A 20,228-nucleotide genomic window follows, 5' to 3' on the forward strand; every position below is an offset into this window, starting at 1 on the left:
AAAAATAAATAAGTAAAACCGAGATTAATATATATATTTGTAGAAATGAAGTAAAATTGAAAAATCATTTATGGCTAAGGACGCGCGATCAAAATCAATCTTTTAAAAACGAATGCGATAAAATTTTGAATTGAGAAAGCACAAAAGAAAAGCTGCGTGAATCTGAATTTATATATATAATTTTATATATGTATATATATAATATATATATATATATATATATATATATATATATATGATTATTATTATTATTAGTAATAATTTATACAAATACTTTAATATCCTTATGTGGTAGTGATTACTTCCCACATTGCACATTCGAGTTCTACATACAAGGAGGGACAAATCAAGAGACTCATCTCTCTCGCGCTCGACTCGTTATCCTATAGTTTTACGTTGATGGATTTTACTGCCGCTCTCTTATCGAGACGTTACAGTTATTAACGTCGTACCTCGATGGACGTTGAAATTCGGGCATTTGAACATCTATGTCCCTCCTTAACGCGTGTTGCGGCGCAAAGTAAAAGTCACGACAGTACAGCGAATCCTTAAATTTTTTTTTGTCTTTAAATAGCTTAGAAAATATTGTTAAGTTCGGTTACGGCTAAGTGTGTCGCGGATATCTTTGATCGTTGCATGTATTCTTTAAAATCTAGTTTAATAGAAAACGCGTCGCATCCCTCCTTCCATCCCACGACGTACACGTTTAATTCTGCTTAGTATATACACGGCGGGGTGGTACCGTCATCTCTTGGCACCGGAGTACTTAAAATTAGGCTACCGTTTCTTTCCTTTCTTTATTATTTTGTTTTGTTTTGTTTTTAGTCGGTCATTGGGCGTAAACGTTACTTTTTAAACATTGACAATACTTCGAATAAGGTTCGCAGAGAGGATCGCAAACAACATTGAAAACGTACACGGATCCTCCGATACGTATCTCGTACCTCTTATACGGTGCCTTCTATCGAACTGTGCGATTAACGTCAGTAGAAATGTACGTATACTTCGGTGAGAATACAGAATGAGAGAAAAGGAAAGGGACGTTTCCGCTGTATCGCGCTTTTGAAAAATACTCTTACGACTAGGAAAGGAATATACGCATTAGCATCGAATCTTTCGATAAATCAGTCGTCGATACGGTTAATACTTTCCTCATCGATTTCGTCTATTCTGTATAACGTTCTTGGAATTTTAAGTAGAGTCCAGTCTTCTCGTCACCGCGTAAGACAAGATATATCCTAAATGATTATTTCGGTGAAACGTGAAAAGATTCGCTTTCAGCTTGAAATCAATACTAATGTACATACATCAAGATTGTTACAATCTCCATGTCATATCAGATTCAAACAACGATTCAGAGGACATGGCGTTGCTAAATTATTTCCTGTACCGATAATACTTGGATAAAATTACCTAGTTTTTACAGTCGCGTCACACACATCGTCTCTTATTACAAAACAGAGATAATTCCCCTTCGAAACTGAAATAATTATAAAATATAAAACACTATAAATTGCAGATAAATGACATTTGAAAAATAAAAGATTTACTATTACGATCCGATCTTTTAGATTAGATTTCGTAGACTGCGACTGAGAACGAAGCTAGCACTCGCACAATTAATTACACCTCGAGGAAATCTTTCAATAAAGTAACGCGACGCTTTTCCGCAATGTCCATTTGATTCTCCAGATCTCCTCGATCCGTTGTTTCCGCTCGTTCGATCTTCCACGAGAGGTTCTCTATTTCCGCCTCTAATTGAGCTTGTTGATACTCGAACTGTCAGCAAGATGATTCCATTTGTCATCAGTTATATTACACGTATCGTCGAATATTATTATTATCGCGAGATCTTACCAGTTCTTTACGCGGGCCAGATTCCATGTAATAGGCATACGGATACGTGTATTGCAAGGTGTAACGGCAACGCGCCAAGAGCGACGCCGCCTCGAACAGATGTTGCCAATCTATCCACGTACCGCTCGCATTCATCACCTTATTGTTAATTCTCATCTTAATCCCCTCTAACGTTTGCTCCTCCAACTTCAACGACTTGCTATGATTCTCCCACTGGGGAAAAAAAAACATAAGGCGTTGCAAACGGAAAATATAAAAACTGGAACGGAATTACGGTCTAAGGGCTAAATTACCGCGAAGGACTTACTCGCTCGTAATAGCGAAGGTACTTCTTAGGACTTACTCGCTCGTAATAGTGAAGGTACTTCTTGAGAGCTTCTCTCGCTTGCGCGTGAACGCTCTCGTGCGCGATGTTCGGATTCTCCTTGTAACGCGAACACTCGTAGTACTCGCTGCCGTGTGCTTTCCAATCTCCAAGGCACATCCAACAGAAGTCGTGCTTACAATTGTAACACTGCATGTGGTTGCAGCCACCGTTCTTCTCTATGCAGATATGACATTTTGGACACTGCAAACAGATTTTACGACGCATCGAGTATCTCCATACAAATTTTACGACGCACCGAATATCTCCCGTCACGTTTCACGAGCTGCTCTACGCGAGCGGCAACGCGAGATACTCACATCTTTGGTATGAGCGCTAATGTAATTTGCCGTCTCGGAATCATCCGCGCATTTCGTCAACCATTTCCTAATCGTACCGCAATCGGTAGGTGCATGGTAATCCATACCGCATCGGAAGCTGGAATTGTAAAAAAGTGTTTTCGCTCGCTCTTGTCGACATAAAACGTTCGGCATACATCCGAGATTGCTTACCAGAATACAGTTTTACACGACGAACACATGACTCTCTTCGCTCGTTGTTCCTTCGAGCGCAAAACTATTTGGCAATTTGGACCGGGACAAAATCGTAGTTGCGGATGAGACTTGACGTAATCGCGGAAGGCAAACTGCTGATACCTGTCTCTCATGTTAGGCTTAGTAAGTAGGGAAAGGACAAAGTCCTCTGGAGCTAGGACGTCGCAATCTTGCGCCATGCAGCTTATACCTGGGCAAGCCAAAGGATTACGGCCGATGGATCTTTGAAAATCAGCGGGGTAAACCGTAAGTGGAATCCGAACGGAACGACATTACTTACCGGTAGATATACCTTGAGTTATTTGTACTTCAAAATGCATACACCAACAGTCTTTGCAAAACGAGTGTCCGCACGTGAGCGTAGAAAATCTGTCCGCGGGGTAAACCGTAACGCAGACCAAGCACACGCCGCCCCGATGGCTCTTCGTTCCTGGCGCTTGTTCCGAGGTAGGCTTAATCTTTGAACCGATCAACAAACCGGAGGCATTGGTACGGTACTTCGCGACGATATCCTGGGACGCCCAGTTGTGCGCGTGCAGCAACACCTTGGCCAGGGACGGCGTGACGCGGAGGCTCGTGCTCAACACCTCCACGCTCTCGTTCAGAAGCCGCTCCACCTCCTCGACTCGCAGGCAGTCGTACACCGCGTACTCCGGGTCCCTCCTGTTCTGCTCGGGGTCCACGTCGTTGTCCACGTCGCCGCCCCCCCACGGCTGGATGCTGTAATAGTCCTCGTAGCCCGTATCCCCGCAGTCGGAGTCCGAGCAATCCATCTCGCTGTCATTCTCGCTTGACATCTGCATAGAAAAACATTACGCGCGTCAGTCGTAGGTCGTAGGCTCGTTAGGTCGTCTCTCACGCTGGAAAACGGTAAACGTGACGCCGAGACGAGAGTCTCGGGAGGCACCGAGGGAAGCACCTTTCGGCATAACCTTTACGACCGTGAAAGTTCGAGTCGCGACGAGCTAAACGGGAGTCGGGAGTCGGGACTCGGGACACGAAGGGACCCGAATCGTCGGGCACAGTCGGGCACGGGAATCACGTTGGAAACTAAAGTTCGCGAGTGGGACCTGGAACCCCCTCGGCGGACAAGCACGCGTGAAGAGAACGCTCTCTCGTCGCCGAGCGTTTCGGGCGCGCGTCGAGGGGAGAATGCTTTCGCGGATTTACCATTTACCATTCGCGTATTTTTTTTCTCTCGCAATCTGCCTGTCCTTTCGAGCTTTCTCTCTCGCGCGCGCTGCTTCGACAAACGGCAATGCCGTCGCGCGTGCTGGATGCGCGACGCGAGGGTGCGTTGTGACGGTTTCGTGCGCTGGCGCGAGCGAACGCGACGGGGGGACCGTCGTTCTCTATTTTTTTCCCTTTTTTCCTTCGGGGAGAGAGAGGGAGGGAGGGAAAGAGAGAGAGAGACCCACCTTCTCGATCGGCTCAATCGGCTGCGCTTGCCCGGGTTATCAAGAAAGATGCATTTATGCGCCCGTTTCCGCGTGCGAGCTGACCCGTGCACGGATCGTCGAAAGGGGGGCTGCTGCGCGAGCGAATTATCCTCCACCGGCGGCCGCGTCAACTGTTGTAAGCGAGCGGACGCGGACGGAGCACGAGCACGCGAGAGCGCATCGCTTCTCCCTCTCTCCCCCTCTCTGTCTCTCGCCGATCACCCCATTCGCGCGCGCGCGCGCGCACGCGTACGTACGCGTGTGAGATCGTATATGAATGATGTATGCATATGTTACACAGATGCTCCCCAGTCCCCATTTAACCGCATAGCAGATAAGAACGTCAAAGTCACCTGACGCGCGGCGAAACAGCTGAGCGCGATCGTACGATTTGGGAATACGGAGAACCGGCTCCTCTCGCCGATTATTATATGTATTTTCGCGTTACCTCCTGCTTTTCCGTCCTGAAAGAAATAATGTTACATATATTGCGGGATTAGAGGAGGAAGGGAGGAAGAGAGAGAGAGAGAATCGTCACGGCTCTGCCTTGGGTTAATTCTTGGTTATAGCTGGCTTCTTCCTAGAAAAGCGCTTAGGCAAATGCGACTAATCTAATTGCGATGAACCGATTCAATTGACGTTTGCGTGATGTAATTATATGAAATAATATATAGAATATCTAATATTTGTTAGTCAATCGTTTCAAATCTTTGGTTGAACCGTACAAATTATTTTCGGGACAAACTATTGTCCCATTTTGGAAGAAGCTTTCAAGAAAACTTCTCTTGCACTTCTTGATTATTTTAACGCCCGTTGCCTCCTAATTGTGATCTAAATAAAACTTATCACACAATTTTCTACCGATGTAGATTAACTTTGATCTCGGTCCAACTTACTTTTTATCATCTTCTTCTAACTCTTAGAACTAGAGGAAGTAGGAAAAGATGAAAAATAAAGTTAAACCAAGATTAAAATTAACCTGCATTCGTAGAAATGTACGTAAGACGACTTGGTTCAAGCGCGACGCAATTAAAATCCTTCGATTTCTCGAATCGTTCGGCAAACGAGTTATCGACCGGGATCGACGTCTCGGTAACCCTCGATCTGCATTATCCTGCGTGTTCCTACGACGCACAGGTTTCCACTTTCCACGGTCACGTTCAGATGGCGACACCGCCGCGGTTCGCCGCCCCGCGTACCGTTCCTCTTTGTCCTCTGGTCCTCTCCTTCTTCCCCATTTCTTCCCGATCCGTTCTTTCCCCTCATTCCCTTTCCTCGCCGCGCGGGGGAACGGGGAACCATTGGCCACCTCGCTCGCCCACCTCGGCCACCTCCTCGCCCCACCCCGCCGCCCCCCTCTCGCCGTCTCTCTTCGCCCGCTTCGCCGCGCCGCACGACTTGAAAACTCTCGCGTCCGTCGTCCGTCGCGCGACGCGGTGCCGTGCGCCCCGCTTGAAATCCGCGGGACCGTGTCAGTCGGCGGTCCGTCAATCGCGGAGTCGCGAGTCTTTCACCGCCGCGCTGAACGTGTCGCGATCGGCGCGCGAGTGCGTGCCGCGGCCCACCGCCCACGTATACGTACGAGCTCCCCGGCGCCGCGCCCCGTCGAGACGCGCGATCCACGCGATCCACCGATTTAAAAAAGTACCCATCGGCAGCGATCGTGCCCCGGTTGCGTACGCGCGACGGTGAACCGCACCGCGATCCGCTCGACTCCGTGCCGAACGCCTCGCACGCGCGCGCCCCGAGTGAAACGTTAAGTGTTTTTCTCTCTCCTTCTCTCCCTCCGGTCGGCGCGTCGTCGCGAAGAAGACGAAAGGAAAATTTTCAACGGGACGCGAGCCTCGCGTCTCTCTCCCGGAGTCCCGAGTCCCGCGGGTTTTCGCTGGTACCGGAAGTGTCGAAGAGTGCCGGAAGCGATTCCACTGAGGCCGGAAACTGGCGAGGAACTCGGCAACGCGCGTAAATCGTAAACGGAGGTGCGTATATACTTGGCTCTCGGATATCCGAGATTTTTCATCTCCTCTCATCGTAGCTCCAACCGTGCCGTTATTTCACTTTCAATCGCTCAGTGTTTGATTCGCGATGCGTATACGAATGAGAGAAATTGAAATGCTCTCGCCTATAACGAGATAGACGGAAACAATTTTAAATTGCGACAAGTAGGCGAGAACGCGCGTATAAGTTACGTCGAATCGAAACAATTCTCTTTCTGAAACCCGAAAGTCTGTGCATTTTATAAATTGCAAATTTACAACGTGATGTTTTATTTGTAGGGAGAGCGAGATTCGAATTTCACACAAAGAGGATACGTCTATCGTCGAATCTGTTGCGCATATATGCATGTTGATCAGTTTCGATGGAGATGACGTCGGAAAAGAGTTACACAAAATTGGAATGGAAAATGTAACGAGAATTGTAATCATTTTCTTCATTTTTTTTTCATGCTCCTCTTATAATTATTCGATTTGTCGGAATTAATAATCGTAATTAAATACAATTATCTTGTATTACATATAAGTAATAATTTACCATTAATATTTTATTGCTTACCATACGAACGATGTAGTCTGAAATTTTCTCGCAAAGTTCGCCACGCCGTAAAATCATTCTCGCGATAATTTCGATCGTTGTTGTTAGCCGCCAACAACGCGCGTCTCGCGCCGTTCCCTCCTTTTCAACTCCGCGAGGCCGGAAGTACTCACGCGTTAAAAACATCCTTTTTTCAGCGAAAGTCACGTACGTTCCTACACCCGTGTGCAAATCACCCGCTAATTAGACGACGTCGTCGGAATGCGCCGTGCGCGAAGGCGGAGGACGTGGTGGACGAAAGGAAAAATCGCTTAACTGTATTTTTCATCTTCGCGGAGCATTCCGCTGGGACACCTATGAGATAAACAGTGACTCCGGGTGTCGCGAGATTTTCTATGCTAATTTACTGACCGTTAAGCCGGTTCTACGATACGTCGCAAACGACGGCAATCGCCGGTTGAAAAGTATTATTTCTGATTGCCGAGATATTGCTGGGTATAGAGTTACTGTCGCCAAAAAAGTTAAAAAGTTCGCCAACTCTCTTTTGACAACCGCAACATGGAAATAACACTTTTCAACCAGCGGTTGCCGTCGTTTGCGACGTATTGTAGAACGGCCCTTAGATCGGTAGTCAACGGACACTTAAAGAAAGAGAAGCCAAAAAGGAGTGAGAAGAAAGAGGAAGTGAGAGAAAGTGAGAGAGACCCCGTCAACCCGTCGTGCTGATATTTACGTGAATATTCTACCGAGTACCCCAACGGTGCGTCAAGAGTACGTTACACGACGCATTCTCTTTCTTCTTCTTTTTTTTTTTTCTTACGAGCCCGAAACGACGTCGTCGATCGTATCGCCGAACACGTCGAGCTTCTTCCTTCCTTTCTCTTATCGGAAAGACGCGGCGACGACGACCGACGCCGTCCCCGTTAGCCCGTCGAATCGGGTCAGAGGGTTCATCAGCTTCTATTATCTCTCCTATATCAAGCGCAATTGAGAGAGAAAGAAAGAAAGAAAGAGAGAGAGAGAGAGAAAGAGAGATCCTGCATTCGAAACCAGTTCCAGTCCACGCGACTACGCGAAGCGCGTCGTCCGCTCGTCGCTCTCCTCTCCGAGTTCAATGGCACTCGCCACACTTGGGCCACATTGTACTGGGCATTTTTCTCGAGCGACGGCGCGTATATATATACGCGAGGACAAAAGGTGTACTTGAATCCCCCGCTTGTGTCTCTCGTCGGCGACGCCACGTGTGTCTGTCGAACGGCGAATGTCGGTTCGCCTACGTTTTTTTCGAGGGACTCCTCCGCGTAATAAAAGTCGCCTCTTGTCGAGCGAGAATACTGCTCCACGCATATAAACGCGAGCTAGGTGTGTCGTTTTTTGTTTTACTTACCTTTATCTTTTCTCGAAGAGTTCTTCCCCGATAAGACGGCTTCGCGTTACTAAACGCGCGATCAGGAACGATCGAATGTCCGGTATTATCGTCGAGCCGCTGGCTTATATTCATTGCAGATCGCTCACCATTCAAGCGGTCACTAAAGTATAACGGTAAACGATGAACACCGTCAGTCTGATCACCGCTATTTATGACAGTTTAGTTTGATATTCTTCAACTGTCGCTGAATAGCGTTCGCGCGCGGAAAATCACGAAGTCTTCGACGCAATCCTTGCGACAGAGAGCTTATTTGGGAAATATTTCCTCCGTCTCCGTCCATGATTCTCCCATGAATCACCCATTGAATCCTTGCCCGTATATATATTAATATAAAACGTCTGACTGCGAGAGACAAGGAATACAAGGAGACGGAACAGTTTGAATAATCTGTTCGGTCAGAGTCCCGCACTTTATAAATTTTTAATTTATTCAAGCTATGCTTGCGGGGTGCGTTTGTACCGATTCCTAAAAGCGTGGTTCATTAATTCGAAGCGTACTGGCAGCGACGGTAAGAACGTCTCGTGTGTTTTCAGGATGAGCGCGAACCCAAACGCGCCGAGCGGATAAACGCGCGCGAGCGTCAGGCAAGACGATATACAAGGTCGACCGAGGAAGGAGGAGAGCGATGGTGGTGGAGTGGCTGTGCCCTGGACTCAGGCCGACCAGGAGCAACAGGCCTCGTCTTCTGCGCTGCAAGGTGATACTCCTGGACGAGCACGAATTGCTGCAGGACGTCCTGGTAAGTTCGGCCTCGGGACTCGACTATCTTCGAGCTTCGACTACCTTTCTCCCCGACGCAAAACGTTCGCCATCGGCCGTCCTCTCCTCGTTCTTACCCTCGTCACGGATTCTCTCGAGAGGCACGGACGGCTACCGCTCGCATTATCATCTCGCGACCGTAGGATATGTATGCGCCGTTTCGCGAATCGTCGTACAGGCGAAGGTATGCGGCGCGGTTAACCCTACCGGTACCGCCACCCCATCCCGGCGCAATTCGTGCGCGTAGCCAAGTTGTAATTTAGTGAATTAATAGCATTTTCTTTCCCAGTTCGTTTCTCTCTGGACGGTTGTTTCGGTGTGCCCGGGCTACCCGTGCCCGCCGGCTACGGTGGGTTATGGCCGACTGTTGGCGGCTCCGCACGAGAGGAGGCGCGTACATATCTCAGGGGGGTACCCGGAATTCCTTCGGTCTTCTCTGTTATTAGACGATATGCCAAAATTGGCGGTGGGCCACCGTGAGCCACGACGGTGGTAACGCCGTGCCCTCCTCCGCATCGCCGACGGCCGTGCCGCACACTAATTCTCGCGTCTTTTCAACCTACCCGTTTTCCCCTTCTTCCTTTTTTTTTCCTCTCGGAATCGCTCTCTCCTTCTCCCTCTTTTCCTCTTTCTCTCTCTCTCTTCTTCTTCTCTCTTCCTCTTATCGCCGCTTCCCTTTCACCGTCTAGCTCATTTTGTCGATTAACATTCCGGACTTGTATAAGCACGAATCCTTCGTTGTGTGTTAACGCGTATACGTGTGCAACGCCCGTAAGCCCGAACGCAAAACCGAATTCAGTCAGGCGCGTTGAAAATGAGAAGATTGTTCCCCGAGGAAGGATATCGAACGCCAAGTTGATCCACACCGATTACGGAGGATCGCGAAAAGTATCCCGGAATATTCACCAGTGAGTCTTTTGGCAAACACATTCGGTAAAGTGGCGGCGGTAACTCCGCATAATATTCGTTCAAGGAGAAAACTCAAAGACGGATAAAAGTCCACTATCGTTTCTGACTCCAAGAAATATCGAAGTGAACGGTATCGAAGGCAATGATCTAATCGCCAATATCCCGGCGTAATCGAACGACTCTTGGAAATTAAAGAAAAAAGGTCGTTGCAAAATGTCGAGGATGCAACCGGGGAGGTGCGAAAGGGGGGAAACGATCGTTGATAAGCGATGGGCAGTATTGCGCGCTATCGTTATACCGGTATCCAAATCCGTATCTTTCCGGTTTTACCAGTCCCCCAGTAATTGCGGCATAATAGCGCGAAAGAATGACCGTGCGTCAAGATAGCGCGACCGGATAAACGTGTAACTCTTTTTTTTCTTCCTTTTCTTCTCTTTCCAGCCGAATCAGATACCCCCGCGCAACGTTCTATCGTCGCGGTAGCAATTTCAATGGAATTAGCATAAGGCTCGCAACGCGAGAGTTCCGCGATACGGAGAACGGTTGCCCGAACCGACGACGAGAATCTTCAATGCGAGACGTATGTGCCGGACGTATCCCATCGGTATCCTCAAACTTATTCCTCGTCAACGCCTTCGCGCCAAAGACACGCAATCCTCTATCCGCGTCTCCAGCAGCGTAACGAGAGACTCGCGGGATATCAATCCCGCGATAATTGGAGCTATTCCCCTCCGAAGGGAGGGAAAGAGACTAAAAACCAGGGCGCGCGCTTGTTTGCGTTGGAATTTCTCGAACTCCTGTAACGTTACCGTCTCTCGCACCGCCGGGGATCACCTCCTCTCTTCGCTTCTTTCGACGTCCAATTACACAAATGGCGCTTAGTGCCCGCCGCGGGCGGTATAACGTCTCTCTTTTTCCTTTTCTCCTGTCACGATCGTTGCTACACTTTTCATTGACGTTACCGTACCTGGTCACGATATACCTGTGGAGGCAGAAATGAATCTCCTGGGTACACAAAGCGGCGACGTTGGCTGTTTGCCGTCGCAGATTTGTTCTCCTTCTCCTTCGTGTCGTACCGTTTGCCAAAAGGATATGTGGCTCCTATTTTTTCGCGACTACCTTTTCACCGCCGTCTCTTCCCCTCTCACGGAATCAACATTTTTCGCTTTTCTTTGTAGTCTGAATATAGTTTTGCATTGTCTTGCCGACAACGAGGGAATTGTTGATCGTCTGGGGCCCGGTATTCCGAACGATTTATCGCGAAACAATCTTTTTCTCGGAGCTGGTCTTCACCCAGGCGACCAGTCAATCCACATTACGCGGTGTTTCGATTCCCACAACGAGCTCTAGGCGGGAAAAGATTAGAATGCCTAAATAAATGTTTAAATTACACTGTGCGTGAAAAATGAAAGAACTCATTGGAATAACCGATGGAGAGAGAGAGAGAGAGAAAGAGAGAAAGAGATAAAGATGGGACGAGCAAAAAAAGGGGAAGAAGGATCGTTCGGAACACGCAAGTTGGAGATGATTACCCATCTCCTGAACCTATACTCGGTTCTTCTAAGCCTTAGGCGAAAGAAAAAGGGCGAGGTCTTTCGTCTTCTTCTCCTCCTTTTTCCGCTTCTCCCATCGTTCTCTCCTCGGCGGTCTCTCCGCTGTATTCTTAAACGTCTGCCACTTTCATTACGCCGCGTATTTCGCGTTTCCTTTCGTTTATCGACTCGTTCGGTCTAATCTCTGTCGGTCGCTTCCCTCGCTGCACTTCGCGCTTTTGCGAAAGAAAGAAAGAAAAAAAGATGCATTTACTCGTTACATTAATATATTCTCTTCCGCGACGTCGTATCGTCGAGGCGCGTAAATCACGGAACGAAATGACGCGGGAAGATAATGACGCGCGTTATAAAATCCAACGATGAAAAACACATCCACCCGGGAGATCCCGTTCGTTTCCCTCGGGGGGGGAAACAAACGAATGAACGTCACGGTTCGCAACACCAGTGGGAAACTCGTCCTCCTCCTGATTTCAATCTCACCAGGGTGATTTAACCGGCGTGCAACAAGAACACGTACTTCTCTCGTAATTGTGTAAAACTCAGGAACTAATACATTTTATTACATGTATATGTACACGCGTGTTTAACTTCGGCATTGATGTTGTAAGTACATATATAATGTATACGTTTTTACAGAGCTCGAACCTGGGGCAGGAATTGTTGGATAGAGTATTCAAGCATCTTAACTTGCTGGAAACTTCCTATTTCGGGTTACGCTATCTTGATCACGGGAATCAGACGGTAGGATATACAATCTGTTTGATCTACAACCTTGTAGCAAATTACTTTTTGATTCCAGTAACATAATTTAATTAAGAGATCCGAGATGGAGATCTTTTTGAATTTCGTGTTAATTTGAAATATGCGAATCTAGGTATTAATATCATTTTTTTTTTCCGCTGAAAATCGTAATCACGAGTACAGCACGTATACGTTATTTTAGCAATGGCTCGATCAAAGCAAGAAACTCGGCAAGCAACTGAAGATTCGTAAAGGAGATCCTGGATCGGACGTTCACACTCTCTATTTCGGTGTCAAATTCTACGCGGCGGATCCGTGCAAACTCATCGAGGAAATTACCAGGTATATGCTCTGAGCTTCGTTCAAGCAGACATACGCTTCTACTTGAATAATTCTTTTGAAAATCTGTTTCAAAGATATGCTACGCGACAACTTTCCTCGCATCACGTTTGTACAATTCACTCTTGCGAGATAGAACTAATCTTTTTTTAAAATAATGTTTTGACCGTTTATTCGCGACTGTGATATCGTTCTAGATATTCTCTCGTTTTTCTTTCTTTCAATAACAACGCGGTATATTTCGAGTCTTTGAATACAAGAAGAGAATATTGGAAAACGCGACGAGTCCGTTCCAGCGCGCACGATATGCGGATAATACGAACGATTTTTATTCGATGTCACGCTCCCGTGCGAACGATCCTTTCACGCTCGGCGTCTCGAAATTCCAGGAAATTCCAGGGACATCACGGTACATCGCGGACGCACGAGAATTCCACGTGCGTCGCATTTCTTGTGAAGCGCCCTTACGTACATACAACACATGCACGCGCGCGTGGCTCGCGTCAACGCGTTTCGCGGCCGGCGTTATCCGCGCTCGTGCGCGCTCGCGCTTCCACCGATCCATACTCAATTCTCGCATTCTGTGGTGTGCTGAACAAACGCGTATAAAAATTACACTTTCCGCCTCGATGCGTTCCGATACGCGCCTAGCCTCGTCTTGTATCTCAAGAAAGCGAATAAAGATGAAACGACGAGAGGAAAACTGGAGAATCAGTAGTATGATTTCTGACTTGTGTCCCACAGGTATCAATTCTTCCTGCAAATAAAGCAAGACATTCTGCAAGGAAGACTGCCCGTATCCTTCGATCTAGCTGCAGAATTGGGAGCTTACGTCGTTCAATGTAAGATATGTTTTCTCAAAGTACACATTAGGAGTACACGCTTCTTGTTATTTCTTATATGTACACTCGATTGTCATTCATCTTGTGAGGGGAAACGGATAAAGCATTAAAATTACGCGAAAGAGACAGCATTCACGGAAAAACGCAGAGAATATGAAAATTTACATATATATATAGCAAGACGCAGCTAAACACGAGCAAACAGAAACGCACGCCGGTGGTCCACTCCCGTTACAGTTATCTGTTGGGGAGATTCAAAGTCGTACAGATGGAAAAAGGGAAGGCAAACTAAAATACGCCCGTGTTTGCATCTCATCGCCGTCAAAAGAGACGAAATGAATATCCCTACTTTCTATTCAACGATAATAATACACGTATATATACAGCGGAAAAGAGCATAGCGCGTGCGAAAGAGAAAGACAGACGTAACGAAAAATAGAGTGGATTGAGAAGAGGCTTCTTCTTTCTTTGCTTTTTTCCTCGCAATGTTATCGCAGTCGTTATAGCTGATAGCACTGCGTTTTTTTGCCGGTGCTTTTACCATTACTTTGTGCAGCGATATTTCTATTGCGATGACCGATCTTTTAAGTTCGGTAGAAAATTATCGACGATCTTGTACGAACGTGGACGTAATTTGAATCGATGCGCATATTTCTTTCCATCGTACACGCGATATAAATTACTTTTTTCATTCATATCCGAGGATAATGTGCTGCTCTTTCAGCGGAACTTGGGGATTATGATCCTAGACGACACTCGCCCGGATACGTCACCGAATTTCGGTTTCTCGCCAACCAAACCACGGAGCTGGAGAATCGTATAGTAGAGATCCACAAAACTCTTATGTATGTCAACCATGACGTTTAGTATTCGAATAGCGTGCGTTAGAACTATCCGACGCATCTGCGATGTAGTGTTTCTACGTTGTAGACAATCGATCGGTTATCCATAAGCCCGTAACTTATAATCTCTGTATTTATAAAGTACTAATATATTTGAGTCTTTATAAAAAATATTAGAAAATCGAATCGTGTGAATAAAATTTCAAAAGTGCCATATATATTTTTTTTATTTTAGCGGAGTTAAGCAATAAATATTTCTGTTAAGATAATTGGGAAAAATTTAATTTATCTAATTGCAAGCATAAAAATATAAAACTGATTTACTTGTGATATTTTTCAGAGGACAATTGCCTTCGGCAGCAGAATTAAATTATCTGGACAAAGTGAAGTGGCTGGAAATGTACGGGGTAGATTTGCATCCCGTGTTGGTACGTAAGCGTTATTACTAACGTTGATACGACATTGCGATCATACGCGTTAATCTCTGATAAAATCATACAATTTTCGTTCGCAGGGCGAGGATAGCGTGGAATATTTTCTGGGCCTAACACCGAGCGGAATAATATTGCTACGCAACAAGACCAAAGTGGGAAATTACTATTGGCCTCGGATAAATAAAATATACTATAAGGTATAATATAACTATAAGACTATAAAGTGTAATTTCTGCAATGTTGTTAATTCGCTAGACCTGCTGTCTTTCTCTCTCGTAAGTAATCTCTCAAATAAATTCGAGAATTGGTTTTATAATAAAACAATGAAACGCTTATAAAAACATGATACAGTATTGCCGAATGTTGATTTTTCCTCTGTATTTCTTTCTGGTTTTACGATATGCCGAAACGAGTTGCATTAACTTTCAGGGGAGGTACTTCATGCTGAGGGTAAGCGAAAAGAATTCTGAGGAGAGAACGCACGGCTTCGAGACACCGTCGAAAGGAGCCTGCCGTCACCTCTGGAAATGTTGCTTGGAGCATCAAGCTTTTTTCCGATTAATGGCGACCGGCCCACCGCCACTCAGTCCATACTCTCGCTTTCATTCGTACAGTCCTCCGTCCACTTTGGAGAAGCACGCGGCCATTAGACGAAATCCACCGCCGTTTCAAAGGACTCCGAGTCGAAGAGCGCAGAGACGAGTCGTCGAAGGTCAAGAAATGGTCGGTTCGTTCGTCGAAACACCCGTTACCGTGATCTCGAGTCCGGGCAACAACCCATCCAGCGGCAACATACCGTGCAATACGCAAAGGCAGATGAACACCTCGAGTCCGAGAAGCACGAGAAGCGCGCCGTGGACACAGATTCAGCCCCGCGGCCTTTACACCTCGTCTAGTCCTCGCTCCGTTCGCTCCGCGGGAACGGCGCCGGCAGTTAGTTGACACGTCATACTCGCTCATGTTCCAACGGCTATGCTTAACCCGCCGCAGAGAGTTGATCACAACGTCTGCTCAAACGATGATGACGCACGCGGCACAGTGTACAAAAAAATTAACTCTGTTGACGGGTTAAGCATAGCCGCACTATTCATCATAAAGTTTCTGCATTTGCCTATTAAACGCTGTCTGTCGACATAGCTCTTAAGTAGACTTCAACGTCGGAGCAGCTCGGTGGAAAGTCAGAGTTCGGGGGATAGTCATAGTCGCAGTGGTCACCGTAGGCGAAGTCATAGTCATAGTCATCGTCGACACGGCAGACATTCCGACTGCGAGTCTGAACTTTCAAGAGGTTCAGATACGAGATCCGGTCACCGAAAACATCGCAGAAAACACAGGAACTCCCGCTCTTCTAGGTACGTTTACGTATTAGCCTTACGTAGCGTTACGTTCGTTCTCATCGCGATAACATCTCGTTCTCATGATTGTCTCGTAAGTAAAGTACCTTCCTGATAAATGCAAATCGCGAACCCTTATGAGCATTAGTGTGTAATTAAAACAGTTTGATGATAATAAGTCTTGTTCCCATCGATGACGGAGAGTTCATTGACCTTCGTTAACATCATTATTTTTGCATATATCTCTCCTTAATTAAAAGATCCTTTCTATAGGATTTTTTTCTTTTATTGAATAGATTAATAAGTGTTAATTTAATCCAATAATGTCATTTTTCATAGTAGACACGAGTTGGTAGATTCGGAACCGCAATGGAGAGAGGCTCAGAAACGGAAAGGAGAAGGCGTGCAAAAAGCTATCGTAAGTATCATTACTGGGTCACTACTGACACGCAAGACTGCTTTGTTTATAATATTTGACCAGCTAATATGCCGTAGGTGAGTCACACGGAGCCTAGAAGGAGACACAGAAGCAGACATCGAAGTCCTTCTCAGAAGCAGCCATTGCCGGATGAACTTCGAAAGTACATATATTATATATTTTAAATACTATGAATATATTACAGCGTTGCAATTTCACAAGATATTCGCGGCATGCTTCCACAGGCCACGGAGAACAATTTATATATTCTTCTCTCTGATGAATCGCAACTTGAATTTGCTAAACAAATTTTATTTTTGTTAATATATGCTTTCACGAATACAGACAGTTTGTTGATGTGTTTTGTGAATAATATAAAAAATATGAATGAGATATTAAATGTATATTAACGCGTTCTCTTTCAGACATTTGGAATTTGGCCTAATCGACACCAGTGGGATGAGCGAGCAACAACGTCGAGAGATATCCTACACGGTGGTACAGTCGCAATCCGTACAGCAATCTCCCTTACAGTCTAACAATTCTCGATTGGACGACACAGATTCATCGTCCCTGCCTAGGTACGATGATCTCAAGACGGCCTGCAATCTCCACAGCCATCCTCCGCAATTGGAGGATGAGACGGGATCCGTAGTCATTGTTTAGTTACCCCCTCACTCTCCACCACACCTCACTCCACCCCGATCTCCCTTGCATGTATTTTTTATTTATTTCGAGCATGTATGATCTACTTTAAGCATGCCCCCTATTATTTATTTGAAGCATGACGGATCTTTAATAAATAAGTGAGATTAACTGCTTGTCGCACCTGTTTATTTTTACGTCCTAGCTGTGGCACTTACTCGCTTCTGGCTGTGTTCCATGGAATTTCAAAGGCGATGCGTGCCGATCGCCTTCGTACTGGGGTCGTATTTTATTCGTGTTTTTTATTTCTCATGCATTATGTATATTATATACGGTATGCGCCATGTATTTGTGTAATAAATATTGGTATCTGGGAGGACAGACGATGATGTCAACGTTCAGAGGCTCGGGACACTTCATGTTCCGAGTCTTTCTTATGACATTCCTCGTATATCCCATTCGATTCCCTACACGTATCCGGCGCATCTTGTGCATTTTGTGTTCTGCAACTTGTTTTATATTTTCAAGAAAATTACGCTTTAAAATACGCCGCGATATATAGTTTACAAAGAAAAACGAATGCATTAACGGAGTCTGTGATTGATTTTATGTTATTGAATCTTAATAACGTATGCATCGTGAGAATATATATATAGCCAATGTGTGTATATTAACTGTATGTATACTAAAACAAAAACAAAACAAAAAAGAAAGAAAAAGACATCGATCTGAGTCGAGCACAGTGGACCCGCTGGTCGCTAAAACGACTGAGGTGCCAGAGACTCTGTCAAGGATTCCCTTTCAGAACTGTCGGATCCGTTGGCAAAAGAGAGAGAAGACTCATGCGGCATTATCGTGATGGAAGTTATAACTTGCCGTCGGCAACGTCCAATCGAGTCGAGGCAAAGTATCCCGAGGCTCGAAACGAATATAGCACGAGGAGGGATTTTTATTATACTCGTAACAACCGAGTGTCAATAGGGAATAATGCGGACAGTGGACTCGGGGAAAGCACGCCGCAGGACTTTTCAAGCTGCTGTTCAAGTTCTGCCGACAGCAATAAACCTATTCACGTAGTACGTATCCTAGCTCGCATTTTTTTTTTACTACAATGTCATTACCTTCGCTAATTATCTGTTTTAAAATAAGCAACGACCGGGCGATGCGCATTTTACCTAACAATTAACTGTTTAAGAATGATAAAAGTTATCACGAGTAAGCACGAATTTCATGTAGTATAATTCGTGCTTACTTCTCGCAAACAAAAATTCAATTTTCACAAAATATTTATATCACACATATGTTTTTTTACAAGAAAAAACACAAAGTACTTCTATATACAGATATGGCTGAAGTATTCCTACTCGTCCTCGCACAAGTTTTGACTTTCAATTACATCAATAAATTTCTAAGATATCGGCATTAGAAACGTGCATAATCCTTTCCAGCGACACAGTTCTCGTATATGCATGCTAGTAATTACACAGTAGCTTCGTTTTACGAAGCAATGACGTAACGTGGAATGATACTGTTCTTCTAAATAGTAGACTAGTAAAACGGTTTTGTTTGGTATAGACACAATTGCAATTAGGGGGAGAGGTACACTATGAATTGCCTTCGAATCAAGAAATCTACCCTCCTGTTGACACTACTCTGGACGCTGTTCTCCAACCCATTATATCGTAAGTGCTTGTTTTTGTCGCGCTTTGTGCTTTCTTTTCTCTAAAGTATTAAAATCAGATCTCGATTTGATTTGTATATACCTGGCTTTATTAATATCTAATACATTATGCGTCACATACTTAAGGACATATTTTGGATATTTATCAAAAAAGTTAATACATTATATAAACGTTGGAAAAGTTCTCTCTATATTATATCATTGGTGTCGCTCGATTTAACATACACGATGAATTTGGATTGTTTCAGAACTTTAACGAGAAGGCAACGGAGCCACCCGAAACAATTGTAAAACTTTAATACAAAATGAAACAGTTTTATATGCACTTGTTGTACACGTAAGATAACGTTCCATTACCTTAATTAAAATTGATATCTGTGGACCGCAGTCGTTGGATCGTGTGAGACGAGAAGAAAAATCTTGTTGAATAAAAACAGTACGTTTTTAGTCTTCACGAGGAACATATTTCTACATACACAAGTCTCATTTAACTGTCTTTCGACGCCATGTGTCTCATGAGATTGCCTATGAATTTTTCCATTTTCTTCAAGTCCTGAGCTATTTCCGTTTTATACTGGAGGCACTGCAAGCAATTTTAATTACTTTTTTTATTATTACGTTCTTAACGACGAAGAATTAACGACAGAAAGAAATATAAGCGGCTTATATTCCTCAATCGTCATAAGATACATTTCTAAGATCGCTTACCCGTCGATTGTCCGTTAACTTTAGACACAAAACCCCTTTACTGTGGCAGTACTTCATCGTGTACCGAGTCTGAAATAAAACGGAAAGAGAAGTCGACCGATTGAGTCCGTGAATAGTTATTTGTATTCGCATTATAGTAATACAATTTGCAGTTTAATCACCATATGGTATCAGATCACAATGTTTTTGCTTTTTTCTTTCTTATCGCATTGCTTTCACCACAATACCAGACAGCAAAAGAAAATCAAAAGTAATTGATAAAAACAAGCACAAACATGGTCTTGTACATTATGCAGGGAACAATACAAATTAAGATAAATATAATTAGTTAACGGAAGCTTGCGAAAGACAATATCTCGCGTATATCTTTATTACTCCTTCAGCTTTGCACAAATGTGAATAATAATTAATTACAAATTCAATAAGCGAGTATTTCCAGATTGCGAGATTCTTGTTACTGCCGGGTATCGAAAGTGTAAACGGCGCCAAAGAAAATACAATAATAATCCTTGTAAAAACGTACGTTTATCGGATCCTGCAGATATAACCTCTCGGCGCCCCTTTCGAATTCCTCCCACGAGCTCAGATACGTCATCGTTATCGTCGACGAGCGGTCGACGTGTCGGTTTAGCCTCGTGAGAAAAACAGTACACGCGAGGTAAACTAAATAAAATGGTTCTAACGAGCTCGAGCAATGCCCAAAACGTTTTTCTCGACGATAAACACTCGCGAAATCGTCACCGCTTGTCACGTGCACGTATATGACGTGTTGGGACCGGAACGCAGCCGCAGCGATGTCGCCGAGCGCCGTAGACAGCGCGGTATACAAATCGACCAATCGACTATAT

The 20,228-nt window shown here is 45.1% G+C and overlaps 3 protein-coding genes across 13 annotated transcripts; 1 reads left to right on the forward strand and 2 right to left on the reverse strand.

Moving 5' to 3' along the window:
- Positions 1–384: 384 nt before the first annotated feature.
- Positions 385–4,378, reverse strand: Ari-2 (E3 ubiquitin-protein ligase ari-2). Of its 5 annotated transcripts, none has more exons than XM_077400670.1 (7): positions 4,194–4,378; positions 3,056–3,572; positions 2,734–2,965; positions 2,542–2,659; positions 2,165–2,425; positions 1,858–2,070; positions 385–1,779 (listed from the first exon to the last, which is right to left on the reverse strand). In XM_077400670.1, exons 2-7 carry the CDS (start codon positions 3,570–3,572, stop codon positions 1,624–1,626), a joined length of 1,497 nt encoding a protein of 498 aa, XP_077256796.1. In that variant the 5' UTR covers positions 4,194–4,378; the 3' UTR covers positions 385–1,623. The 5 variants fall into 5 exon arrangements, with proteins under 5 accessions (XP_077256796.1, XP_077256822.1, XP_077256786.1 ...); XM_077400696.1 differs by lacking the exon at positions 4,194–4,378 and adding an exon at positions 3,953–4,104 and having other exon boundaries at positions 2,201–2,425; XM_077400660.1 differs by lacking the exon at positions 4,194–4,378 and adding an exon at positions 3,946–4,080.
- Positions 4,379–5,609: 1,231 nt separating this feature from the next.
- On the forward strand, positions 5,610–20,090 carry LOC143894150 (band 4.1-like protein 4). 7 transcript variants are annotated; one of them, XM_077400271.1, is made up of 17 exons: positions 5,611–6,193; positions 6,491–6,632; positions 8,709–8,914; positions 12,033–12,137; positions 12,340–12,479; positions 13,221–13,318; positions 14,043–14,163; positions 14,501–14,588; positions 14,675–14,791; positions 15,024–15,527; positions 15,732–15,946; positions 16,268–16,346; positions 16,424–16,509; positions 16,772–16,927; positions 17,797–18,067; positions 18,567–18,673; positions 18,921–20,090. In XM_077400271.1, the coding sequence occupies exons 3-17, from the start codon at positions 8,801–8,803 to the stop codon at positions 18,961–18,963; spliced, it is 2,244 nt and encodes a 747-aa protein (XP_077256397.1). In that variant the 5' UTR covers positions 5,611–6,193; positions 6,491–6,632; positions 8,709–8,800; the 3' UTR covers positions 18,964–20,090. The 7 variants fall into 7 exon arrangements, with proteins under 7 accessions (XP_077256436.1, XP_077256397.1, XP_077256409.1 ...); XM_077400283.1 differs by having other exon boundaries at positions 6,491–6,620; XM_077400292.1 differs by lacking the exon at positions 6,491–6,632 and adding an exon at positions 6,944–7,506.
- Positions 18,694–20,039, reverse strand: Srp9 (signal recognition particle 9). The gene is made up of 3 exons (XM_077402190.1): positions 19,904–20,039; positions 19,381–19,449; positions 18,694–19,255 (listed from the first exon to the last, which is right to left on the reverse strand). The coding sequence occupies exons 1-3, from the start codon at positions 19,973–19,975 to the stop codon at positions 19,160–19,162; spliced, it is 237 nt and encodes a 78-aa protein (XP_077258316.1). The 5' UTR covers positions 19,976–20,039; the 3' UTR covers positions 18,694–19,159.
- Positions 20,091–20,228: the final 138 nt, after the last annotated feature.

This window comes from Temnothorax americanus, unplaced genomic scaffold, assembly GCF_048541705.1.
Source record: "Temnothorax americanus isolate GAGA-0224 unplaced genomic scaffold, ASM4854170v1 Scaffold1, whole genome shotgun sequence".
Taxonomy (NCBI): domain Eukaryota; kingdom Metazoa; phylum Arthropoda; class Insecta; order Hymenoptera; family Formicidae; genus Temnothorax; species Temnothorax americanus.